We start from the raw sequence: 12,190 nt of genomic DNA on the forward strand, positions 1-12,190 counted from the left end.
GGACCATACGGTGGCTCAAGTCCTTGAGGGAATGGAATGCTTTGTCTGTACTCTGGCTGAAGTTCTGTAGTTAGTTCTGTAGCTGAAGTGGTAAAGGTCTATGCTGCAGTGTTGGAGGTTTAGGGTTCAAACCCTGTTGATGATGCATAATTGGGGAGGACTGTTAGTTGTACATAATAGAAGGAGGGGGGAGAGACAGCTCAGTGGTTTGAGCATTGGCCTGCTAAACCCAGGTTTGTGAGTTCAATCCTTGAGGGGGCCATTTAGGGATCTAGGGCACACAAAAAAACCTGTCAGGGACAGTACTTGGTCGTGCTAGTGAAGGCAGGGGACTGGACTCAATGACCTTTCAAGGTACCTTCCAGTTCTATGAGATAGGTATATCTTCATATTTTTTTTTAATAAGAGCTCCATTGCCTCAAAAGGTAGGTCCTCTATAATGTCCTCTTGGTATGCCAGACATATAGAACCATAAAATCTGCCTCATTCTGATAACTATGGCCATCAACATTGTGGCTGTATCAGATGCATCTGTGGCCAACCTGACCTTTCTCTTGACCCTCTGATTGTTTCTTTCAACTCATCCCTGTACTCCTGCAGGATTTTAGCTAGGAAAGGAGTGACCACCTCCCACGTGAGAAAATTGTACTTGGCAAAGAGAACATGGTAATTTGAAGGGTCTCTGGGTAGCCAGGACTGTGAATCACTTTGTTGCCCCCCTGCCTCTACTGAGAGGAAGATTGACTTTAGCTTAACTGGGTGCCAGCTTCTTGACACCACCAGCCTATTAGCCACCCAAACAATCTCCTCTGGGATATGCAAGCCCTTACTTTACCTTGCAGGTTAAGAATAGGTGCACTCCAGTCACGAAGCCCCTTTGAAGCTTTCCCCCGAAGTGTCCAGCCCCTTATCTGAATGCTCACAGTAATACCAGGTCTGCAGTCCCCAAGGGAACAATGTACACACCAGCTTGAATGATTCAACTCAGAATCAGCTGCTTGTATAATACCTCAGTACTGAGATATATTTATAGTGAAAACAAAAAGATTAGTGTCAAAGGTTCAAGATTCAAGAGATAGTAAGAAAGAATAATATGTAACCCTTTTGGTTTCTATTTTAAAAAAATCAATTTCTAGAGACTTAACAGGCCAACTTCCATCCTAAAGTGTATCTCACCCCAAATGTCCTTGGCAGCGTTTCAACCAAGCCTGCTTGAGATCCTGTTTCATGAATGTAATTGCACTGCCCAATTTACTTTGTAGGTAGAGGATTAATGGGTGTTTTCCTTTCCTTGCCTTCTGATTAAATTCCCCAAAGTTCACTGTCTGTACCGCAGAGTTAGGATAACACTCCTTCCTCCTATAACTTATTCTCTGGTGAGCTGCTTCCCTTTTGATTTCACACCCCACTGTTGACTTCAAATAGGGATTCCACTGGGTTGGCTTATATGCTTAATTTACATGTGGACCAAGAGACAGGTGAATAAACATCTTTTGTCAGGCAGAAACCGGTTTGTCAACTCTGCCTTGATACAGACTTTAGGAACATATTTTTAGTGTACATGCATAACTCTTTATTCAATACCTGTACATACATTTTACAATATTAATGACCAGCGATATCTTGGCTTTCATATAAAATCTCACTCAATATTCTTTGGTGAACCAGAATGTATATATTAGTATCAGGACATTCTTGTAACCTCCTTAGCAGTTGGCATTGAGGGGTTCTTAGGTCACAAGTAGTTGGCCACCCGAAGTTCCATTGAGGTTGATGAATATGACTTGCATCCAGAAAGGTCCAACTTTTTTGAATCTTTGTTCTTAAGTGCACCTTTTGTGGACTTCGATTTTTCCTGAGCTGCTGAACAACCAGAGACCCTGGGTTTGGATGGGTGTAGAAGCATTCAAAGCCTTTTGGGAGGCACCTGATATCTCTTCTCCACTCATTTATAAATTGGAAAAAGAGTTATTGGGGCTTCTCGCTATCCTTTGGTGGGTTCCAGGATCCTCTCAATGGGGAGGGAAATTCTGGCTGGTGTTGTGGCACTCAAATATCAAAAAGAGTTAATGAGCCTTCTCTGGCATAAATGTAGTATCAGCATCTGTTGATTCCACAATATGAGACCAGAGGTCCTGAAAAGTTTTGAAGTTATCAATTGCCAGTGCGGCAGCTGATGTCACTACTTCATCTGTTGATGAGGATGACTTTTTTGGTGGAGATGGAGGTTGCTGTAGTCCTTCTGCCTTTTCTTGCTCCTAGCTGATCACGTTCAGTTCAAGTGTAGACAGCCTGGCTAATGATGCCACCAGGGCATGGGATCTCTTCCTTTTTCTGGAAGCATGAGAGGGGGATCTGCTTCTGGACATGTGAGATGACAGTCCCCTATAAGGCCAATTCAACTAAGGTGGTGTGCCATATGGGTATTGGCTTGGTTGGGGCCGGCCCAGTGCCACTCACATTCCCCATCTGGGATGGAGGGCTGAATAAGGACTCCCTAATAATTTTCTTGGGGTCAATTTTTAAAGGTAGAGGAGAGGGATCTTTGTTTGATGCTGGAGAGAAAAGTACACTGGTGACAGTGAGGAGGAGTATATCTCCCTCTTCAAATGGTGGTGCTGTAGGGTGATATGGTTCCAGGGCCAATTCCAGTAGACACAGGAAAAATGTCTCCAGAAATGATACAGATTCCTCCCAGATGTATTTTGGGTTCTTGCTAGACTCCATTGTGGATACCCCCAGGAAGTCAGCACCAAGGTTAGCAGTGGGTCTCATTCTCTGTGCCATTCTTGGTCTGATTGAGGACTTGGAGGAGTTCTTTGAGAAGTGTTGTTTTGTTACATCCTTCTAGGACTTCCCTTCATGTTTGGAGCTATATTTGGGCTCTGTCCAGCTCAATGATTGAGCATCACTTCTATGTGTGGACACAGATGCTGATGCTGGGGCAGCTGAAGCAAATGCCAGGGCCATCGGTACTGAGTTGGTCTGATCTGAGGTTTATGATGCTAAGGACTTTGCCAATGATGAAGTAGTTGTCACTGAAGTCAGTGGTGCTGGCTCTGCCAATGCTCTCTTCACCTTCTTTCCACTGCCTGATCTGCAGGTATGATGTGTGCTCAAGGGAGTGCTGGCTGATGCTGGCTTTCCAGCCTTGCTCTGCTAGCGACTGTCACCTTTGGGTATGAACAGACCTGCAGGCACTTCTCTAGCAGATATGCCTCAAGCCAAGAGTTCTGGGATTATTTGCAGGTCCTGAAGGAAAAGAACTTGAACACAGAGCATCTATCTAGGGTGTAGCTCTTCCCTGGGTAAAAGAAACATCACCTGTGTCCATCCTAGATAGGGATCAGTGTGTCACAGGATGGGCAGGGTACGAACCCTGAAGGTTTAGTTTGCCAAAAGTATAACACTTCACCCCCCTGTACAGAGGAAACACAGGCAGTTTCTCCCCCCCCCCCTTCTTCTTTTCTCTTTTGAATGTCCAATTCAATGGGAAGGTGAAGATGAAGCTTTCTTTTTAACATTTTAAAGTATCTAAGAAAAATAGTGGTTGGATGTTCGCTAGGTTTTGTCTTGCTGTCACAAACGTAAGAGGGAACTAAAGAAGGGTCATGGCTGCTCTGGATGCATGCATGGCCCCTACGGACACTGCTATTTAAAAGAATCTGATCTTGCATGCACGAGCTGCATGCATATTTACAGTGGGATCCACTTTGACACATACTTGAAGAACAGTAACTTAGATTCTGTCTCTGGGAGACCTGAAAGCTGGAAGGAATATGACAGTGGTGAAGATAGCATAGCATTGAATCACACTAAAATAACTGTCCTGATATTAAGGCTGATAAAAGCAGGAAAAAATCATGTCCATTAGTGAAGCCTGAGGACTTGGGTTTGATGGAACTCTGTATCTTAACTGTAGGTGAGGTGGAGGTAGCTCGATCATTTCCGCTACTACAACCGTCCATTAGCTATAAATGGCAGATCCAGCCTTCTGAGCACCCTGTACTAAGCCAATGAATACACACATTTTGCTGTTCAGCTAGCCATTTTCCTACCACTCCACGAACAAGATGCAAATGCTCTCTTCTCTTCCATGGCAGGCAGAGCAGTGTGGTTCTGCATGTTCTCTGTGTCCCTTCCCACACGTTTGCAGAGGGAACCTGCCATTTCTATGGTATTTGGGAACTTGTGCACCTGTGGTGAGGTATGCTGAATTTCCCCCTTGCTTCCAAGAGTCTCAGTTGTTTTTGCAACTGATGCAGTGAATGTAGGCAGGTTACTTTTTAGTTAAAAAAAAAAAAAAAAAAGTGAAAATAAGGTATGGCAATGAGCAAAGCACTCCTTAAATTTTACCTTTAAAATACTGGTTTTTCTTCATTGCTTTCAACTTCTAATTCACATTCCATCAACAAAATAATAACTGCACATTAAATATCCCTTGGTTTACTATTCTGTGACAGGTTCTCTGTCACGCCCCTCTTCCAGAGCCCGCTGGCTGTCCCAATAAAGCAGAGAGACTTCCAGTTATGCAGCACCTATGACTTTATTTACACACACATAGTTCTCCCACCACCAGTGTTGAGCTATATACAAGGCTTACAGGGTTAGTTCCCTCTTTTCCTGCAGTCAGCTCACAGCTAGAAGCCTGACCTTTCCCTGGCTGGGCTTTTCTTCTGGCTCCCAGCCCTTATAACTGCTGACTTGTCAGGCCCGCCGGTGGAGCCAATCCCCAGGCCAGGCATCAGGTCTGTTTCACCAGCCCCAATCTATTTCTCTTGATTGGAGCTGGCTGAGCAGGGGTAATTAGGTGCTTTTGCACCAGCACCCTGCTACACATTCATAATGAGCTATGTAGTTTAAAAGTGGTATAGCCACAGATGAAATCAAAATGAAACCCACGAACATTAAAATGCTGCTCCATCATTTGTACACAGTACCAAGAAGCATCAATTTGAATTTAGGATCTGGGAGATAAATGACGAAGTAGATGAACATTATGATTTGCAAGGATAGGCAGGGTACAGAGAAGTCACAAAATAGCCAGGGTTGGCATTTGCAGGGAGGATGAGGAAAGGGGGTTATTGTTGAAGGAGGATGGGAGATTGTGGGTTAAAGTATACCTTGCCGGGGCAGGGACTTCAGACAAAAATTAAAGAATCTAATAAAATGATGCATAAACTTTAAATCAATAGGCAAATAAGTAAGGATTGAAGATGCCATAGGTCCAGTAATCAAACAGAAAATTATCCCACAGAAAGGTTCAGTAATGCTGGTGAACAGAAAGAAACACTTTTTAATACAGGTAGGAACCAAAGATATTACACGCCCCCCTCCCCCCCCGCCAAAAAGGATGCAGTACCCCTAAAATAGCTTAGGATTTTGAATTTGTGACCTTTGTTCACATCGTACCCATCTCCTGCCTCTGTTTGGTCTTCCGTAATGTTGTCATAATTATTTAAATTAGTAAGCACTTCAGGGCAGAAACCATTACTTTTGGGGGGATATAAAATCAGTCACAGATGGTGTGCCCACACTCCATAGCAAGCATGCAAAGGGGCTGGGCTTGGAGAAGGGATTTTCATCCCTTTCCTGCTTTTTAAACAGGAAAGAGCCAACCTATCATAAATCTAAATCAATGATTAAAACAACCTTTTAAAACAAATAAATACATATATAGATAAATGAACAATACTAGATCCCTAATGTTTTTTCCTTCTATCATTCCTTCGCTTTTATGTTCACATTTTTTCATGCCTTTGTTTTTCCTCAGTCTAAATTTTCTACAATTTTCAATTAATGTTTCCATCTACTTTTCTCTGAAACCCTCTCTCTGTATTCAATTCACATTTTTCCCTTTCCTTTTTATTTTCAGTTTTTTTTTACTTCTATTCATCCTCTTCCCCCCCCCCCCAACTCATCCCATGTTCCTTCTTTTTCTCTCTCCAATAGCAATCTGCCCCAGATTTTTTCACTGCTCCCCAGTTTGGCTTCTCACCTCTATTAAGTCCCTTCTGTTGTATTTGGGAATGGCTGTTTATGAGGTGTGGCTCCTTTAAGGAATCAGGAAGTGGAGCCAAGAGTAGGAACAGGAGGGACCCAAGTGGGGGTCATGAGGAAGTGAACCTAGAAGGGGTGCCAGCAAGACCACTGGAATAAAGTTTGTTCTTGTTTGTATTTAAACCTGAGTGGTCTTCCAAGTTACTGGGGACCACAGTGGCAATGGGGATGTTGGACCAACTGTGCTCCCAGCTACCATACAATCCCCAGCCTCTGTGACCATACCTGCCCAAATTCTGATGCTACTAGGGGACCCACCCTTGCTGTGGACCAGATGGATCGCAGCATTCAAAGTGTACTTGATGGTGGTTGGTCTGGAAGCAGCACCTGAAACTCGCATTTCTACTCCATTCACTAGGTACCAAAGCTTTCTGATCTTCACTCTGGAGACATACACATCGTATCAGAAGGCAGTAATGGCATTAGCAGCACACCTTCACTCCACATCCTATGCTATGCTCAATCGTATTAAATTTCTGTGGCCAGTCAAACTCTTCACAGAATCAGTCTGCTGTTTGTAGCTAGCTTCCAGGAAGTGGCAGTTAACATGCAAATTTGCAACCCTAACTGATGAGATAATTCGGGATTGGTTTATGGAGCGGATTTCATACCTACACTTATGGGAGCACCTCCTTATGGAAACAGATTCCCTGACACTTCACGGAGCAGTAGAGACTGGCTATCAATTTGAACTTGCAATTCAAGAGGCTCATTCCCTTTCCCAGACCCACACTCCTCTAGGTTCTTCTTCTTTGGGGGCATCCACCACTGTAGTTATCCTAGTACAGCATACTGACAAGGGTTCAAGTAACTGTGTAACCGGGAGTGTCCAGCTCAGGGACAAATGGGTCGACAATGTGGAAAACTTAACCTTTTTGCCAGATGGTGTTGTTCTACCCCAGCCGTCACTTATATGGATGACCGGGGAGGAAGGAAGATTGCATCCCTTAGGGGATCATGGAGCCGGACAGTTTTAAAAGCTGCCTCTGCCATTTAGTGGATGTGGAGATACTGCTGAGCATGAGCACTGGAGTATGAGTTTCACTCAAACTACACCATATATCATAGATATTTTGCCTATTTCACCTTGCAGCCAGTACAGTCCTCACTATTTGGATATGACAATGTGAAAATCACTTTGCTGAGGATGGTGGTTCTCCCCATGATATATTGTCAATAAGAAGTGGGAGCATTTCCATTTTAAAGCCAACCTTCTTGGGCTGGATCTGTTCTGGGCACTGGGCTTTAAAGTATTAGACTCAAAAAAACACAGAAATCCGCCTTGTGGAGGATGACTGGAGAGATGTACTCCCCAAGGTTTCTTCTGGACACGGATGTTGCCATAGCTATGAGCATCGTCCATGGATACGGATGTTGCCAGTGGAGCATCATCCACTGGCCTCCCCAATTATACAGCCATTCTGCAGACCTCCCTGGGTGTTAAAGGATGTCGTAGCCACAGAGATTTCTCACTTGCTCAAGGCCATTATAGAAGTGACCAACTTTGCTTTGGATGTTAAACCTTTTTGTTGCAAAAAAGAAAGAAGGAAGACTACTTATGATCACCTGTTAAATCCATAGAAAGTGAAATTATGAGCCAGGAAGGGCATAACAATGCCTTGACTGATCTCTCTCTTGCCACTCCCAAATCCTTGTTAGAGACACTGCCCCAGGATGTACTGTTACAAGCAGGGCTGTCCCTAGGGTGGTGCGGGGCCCGGGACATAGGTGCTGAGTTTCTAATCTGATGGGGGGTGCTCCCCCTGGTTCTGCCCACGTCCCGCCCCCACTCCACCACTTCCCCCAACCGCCAACCCTGCCCTGCTTCTTCCCACCCCCACTCTGCCCCCGCCCCGCCTCTTCCCACACAGTTCCGCCCCATCCCCTGAGCACGCTGTGCCCTTGATCCTCTCCCCTCCCCCCCAGTGCCTCCTGACACCGCAAAACATTTGATCTGCTGTAGTTGGTAGGTGTTGAGAGGGAGGGGGAGGCGCTGATCAGTGGAGCCCTCCGGCAGTCAAGAGACACTGGGGAGAGGGGAGGTTCTAGCAGGGGGGCTCCTCCTCGCCCACCCACCCACCTGCCACTCACCTCCCTGTTCACTTCCTCACCCCGCTTGCCTGTCCACCTCCCGCCTCCCCTCCCCACCCGCCTCCTCACAATTTTATCTAAGAGCAGGGCCCCCCAAAGCGTGGGTCCGGGGAGGTCACCCCGATTCACCATCCCAAGGGACAGCTCTAGTTACAAGAAAGTTCTCAAATGTGTTTTTCAGGATTGGCCAAAAACTATTTCAGATTATCAGGGGATTATTTTCATGTGAGACTTGAATTGTCATCATGGGGTGATCAAGATCTACTTTGGGACTCATAGGTGGAATTTCCAGAGGCTATGCGGACAGAAATGCTGGCCATTGCCCACAAAAGGCACCTTGGGATGGTACATATGAGGCAGAGGTGTTGCACAGAGGTATAGTGATCAGGAATTGATAGTCACATTGAAGAGTTGTTCAGAAATTGTGAACCACATTTACTTAGCCCTAGTCTACACTTACCCGGTAGTTCGGCGGCGAGCGATCGAACTTCTGGGTTCGACTTATCGCGTCTTGTCTGGACGCGATAAGTCGAACCCGGAAGTGCTCGCCGTCGACTGCGGTACTCCAGCTCGGCGAGAGGAGTACCGCGGAGTCAACGGGGGAGCCTGCCTGCCGAGTGTGGACCAAGGTAAGTTCGAACTAAGGTACTTCGAACTTCAGCTACGTTATTCACGTAGCTGAAGTTGCGTACCTTAGTTCGAATTAGGGGGTTAGTGTAGACCTGGCCTTAGTGGTAAATCCTATAAGCAAGCCAGTGTACCACTGATTCCTACCCTGCTGCCACCTGGGCTGTGACAGTCCACAGCTAGCCTTATGTGGAGAAATAATTCCCACCCCACAGTATCAGTGGTTTCTATTAGTAGCTTAGAATCTTTTTCCAAATGGTCAGAGGTAGCAGCTAGCAGCCTAGTACCATCACAAGTAGTCTGTGATCAGCTGGAGGAGTGGTTCTTTAGGTGGGATTATCCCTGAATGATAATTACTGATAACAGACTGCAGTTTGTTTCTCCTTGTTTCACTCAATTCCTAGCAGATAAAGAGATCTGGTGTATCTGTAGTCCCAGGTACCATCCTCAGGCTAATGGGGGTATAGAGAGATTTAATCTCACGTTGAAGAATGAATTTTGGGCTCATCTGACCCACGGTTTTCCCTTTCTGCAAGCTCTCCACCCAGTATTACAGCATTACTGGGCTGTTTCCCAGAGATCAGTAAGTCAGTCCCCACCTTTCCTGATGCTGGGGTGAGAGTTGTACTTATCATTACTTATTAAGCCCCATTTTAAAGATCCACAGGAGGTTCACAACCACATACAGAAGCAGCAGGCATGCTACAAAGGTTACACAGATGACACACAGAGGGCTAGGGTGAAGACCCTGGTGGTGGGGCAATGGGTATGTGTACACAGACTATGCAGGGGGTCCAAGTTTGGATCACAGCTTTCAATTCTGTTGCAGGCTATGCAGTGTCTAGGAGTGGTAACACAAGACTTGCATGATGGGTCCCACTGGTATATCAGTAATTTAGTGCATGTACAGGAGCCCATCACAGGGTAGGGGGTGTGGAAATCCCCACTGCACCATCTGCAGCTGAAGGGGTACTGCCTGCCCCAACACAGGCTAGGTCTACACTAGACTTATATCAGTATAACTGTGTAACGCAATCCACACCCCTGAGCAATGTAGTTATACTGAACTAACTCCCAGAGTAGACAGCACTATGTCAACAGGAGAGCTTCTCCCTTCAACATAGCTACCTCCTCTCAGGGAGGTGAATTAACTATACCAACAGGAGAAGCTCTCCCATCACTGTAGTAGCATCTTCACTAAAACGCTACAGTGAGGCAGCTGCACTGGTGTAGCTATGCTACTGCAATGCTGTATGTGAAGACAAACCCAGAGGCTCCAATTTCACTTTCAACCCTGCATCTGCCAGCTGTTGGTGTCCCAAGAGTGATGCATAGACCTTTACGCTCCTGTGGGCCCCCGTGTTGGCTGAACGTCTTTGTGGTGTAACATCCAAATGAATTACTGGCATTTTGAAGGTTTAAACTGTATAATTTGTTACTGTATGGTTGTACAAAAAAAACCAGTTTGGAGGTGGAAAATGTGGTATTTGGGAATGGCTGTTTATTGGGCATGGCTCCTTTAAGATACCAGGAAGCAGAGCCAGGAAAAGGAACAAGAAAGGCTCCAGGGAGCATCACGAGGAAGAGAAACCGTGAGGGGGTGCCAGGAGGAGCCCTGGAATAAAGTTTGTTCTTGTTTGCATTTAAACCTGAGTGGCCTTCAAGTCACTGGGATACCACACCTTCCTTTGCTGATTGGTGGCTATTTGAGAAGGAGGTGGAGAGGAATTGGGAAGAGGACACACCAAAAACTGCTGATCACAGCCCACTTTGGAGAATAAGAGGAGAAGAAAGCACTACAACGTCTGGTTCCCCATCCTGTCCTGCATCCTGCTGTGGAAAGTGAGTGTCTATTAGTTGCAACTTCAGCAGCAAACTTAGGACTGGGAGATTAGGGCTAAAGGATGGGGGAAAGCTCTTTTGGGCTGTATGCATGAGAAAGCAGCCTGCCTCATCTCTTGTTCCCTAGAGTCCCTGGTCACGCTCTCTGAATGTATGTGAATTTGTCCTATAATCTTTACCCAACAATTTTTAATATTTGTGAAAATTCTAGGCTATATTCACTCAAATATTTTAAAAAAATATATTACTTTTTTCCTCTTCGTATGATCCTCCAGAGCTGCTGCTGTAGCGAGATTCTAGCCTGTGGTGTTGGCGGTTCAAATTACTATTCAACCCACTGTAGATATCTAGATGCACATAGCTGAACAAATGAATACATGAGTGTTAGTAACAGGTGTGTTTTGTGGTAAAATGTTATAGCAATTCAGTGCTTTACACGAGGGTTTCTTTTCAATGTAACTATGTATTATGCAAAATAATTTATATTACAAAGACAATTATAAAGTTTTGTGATATGGTATCTAAATTAACCAATCACCCTCTATTAAATCAGTCAGGAGCACTTTCCAATGTATCACTTCCACTTCAGGTATCTCAATGAGACAATCTATTTCTTTAAAACACCTGCATTAATATCTAGCTGAATACAATGTTTATGTACATATTATATAACACATTCACAGTACATAATATTTTGTAGTAAAACATGATAGAGAGGTAAATAGTCACTGAAACTGAGGTTAATAGTTATCTCAAAAAGAAACAGAATAATTATTAAGAGCTTGTGTGTTAGGCATTTTACAAACATAAGAGTGATTCTTACCCCAAAGGAGCTTACACTCAAGTTGATCTTATCATTCACCAAAACATAAAGTCAATATATGAATTGACACAAATATTCACAGGATGAGATCCTCAACCCCCACTCTGGCCCCTTTTTGCTGTAGAAAATGGTCAGAGCAGCATAAATGAGCCTTAAAAACCTCTTTTTCAAACAGTACAGGATTCCCCTAGCACAAGGACCGTGGAAGATAGCTACATGACTGCTTCCTAAAGACCCTCCCACCCCACTTGCAAGCCTGGGTGTAAAAGGTGTGTATTATGAATGTGGTTGAAGCATGCACACATGCAGAGAGTCTGGACAATGATGCAGCTCTAAAGTCAGCCCAGAGAGATTGCTGGAACTCAGACAGGCCTCCAGCACTGTCTATCTTAGCTGGAGTGCTCTCCAGCCCCAAGAATAGCTGAAGCCTGGGAAGATGCAAAGCTGGCTAAAAGCCACTTGAGCTGCCCATCCTCCTGGGCTGCAAGTTCTGTGTTACATCTCTTAGAAGCAAAGTTCAGAATCTTGCACAGAATGCCTTCAACAAAAATATCTGGAGAGCTCTCCTTTAGCAGAGCCACACAGAGGATTCTGGGGATCCAGGGCAAAATCTGAAACTGAGGCCCCCTACCAAGGATACAAAAACAAACACTGAGGGGAGGGCTGGGGGACAGTTGGAGAATGAGCCTGTCCCACATTCACCCCGTAACAGCAGCTCCTGTCTCACAGGGCTTGACCCAGCTCCCT

General features: G+C 45.0%; 1 protein-coding gene across 15 annotated transcripts in view; it reads right to left on the reverse strand.

Annotated features, from left to right (window-relative positions):
• The window catches only part of FRYL (FRY like transcription coactivator), a 397,117-nt gene that overhangs the window by 96,697 nt on the left and 288,230 nt on the right, over positions 1 to 12,190 (reverse strand). For all 15 annotated transcript variants that reach the window (XR_008445036.1, XR_008445037.1, XM_054029368.1 and 12 more), the window contains one exon: positions 10,869 to 10,981. Coding sequence is in view for 13 of the 15 variants with exons in the window: in XM_054029368.1 (XP_053885343.1) it covers positions 10,869 to 10,981 (113 nt within the window). In the remaining 2 variants the exon portion in view is untranslated. The remainder of the gene's footprint in view (positions 1 to 10,868; positions 10,982 to 12,190) is intronic.

This window comes from Malaclemys terrapin, chromosome 5 (assembly GCF_027887155.1).
Source record: "Malaclemys terrapin pileata isolate rMalTer1 chromosome 5, rMalTer1.hap1, whole genome shotgun sequence".
NCBI lineage: Eukaryota > Metazoa > Chordata > Testudines > Emydidae > Malaclemys > Malaclemys terrapin.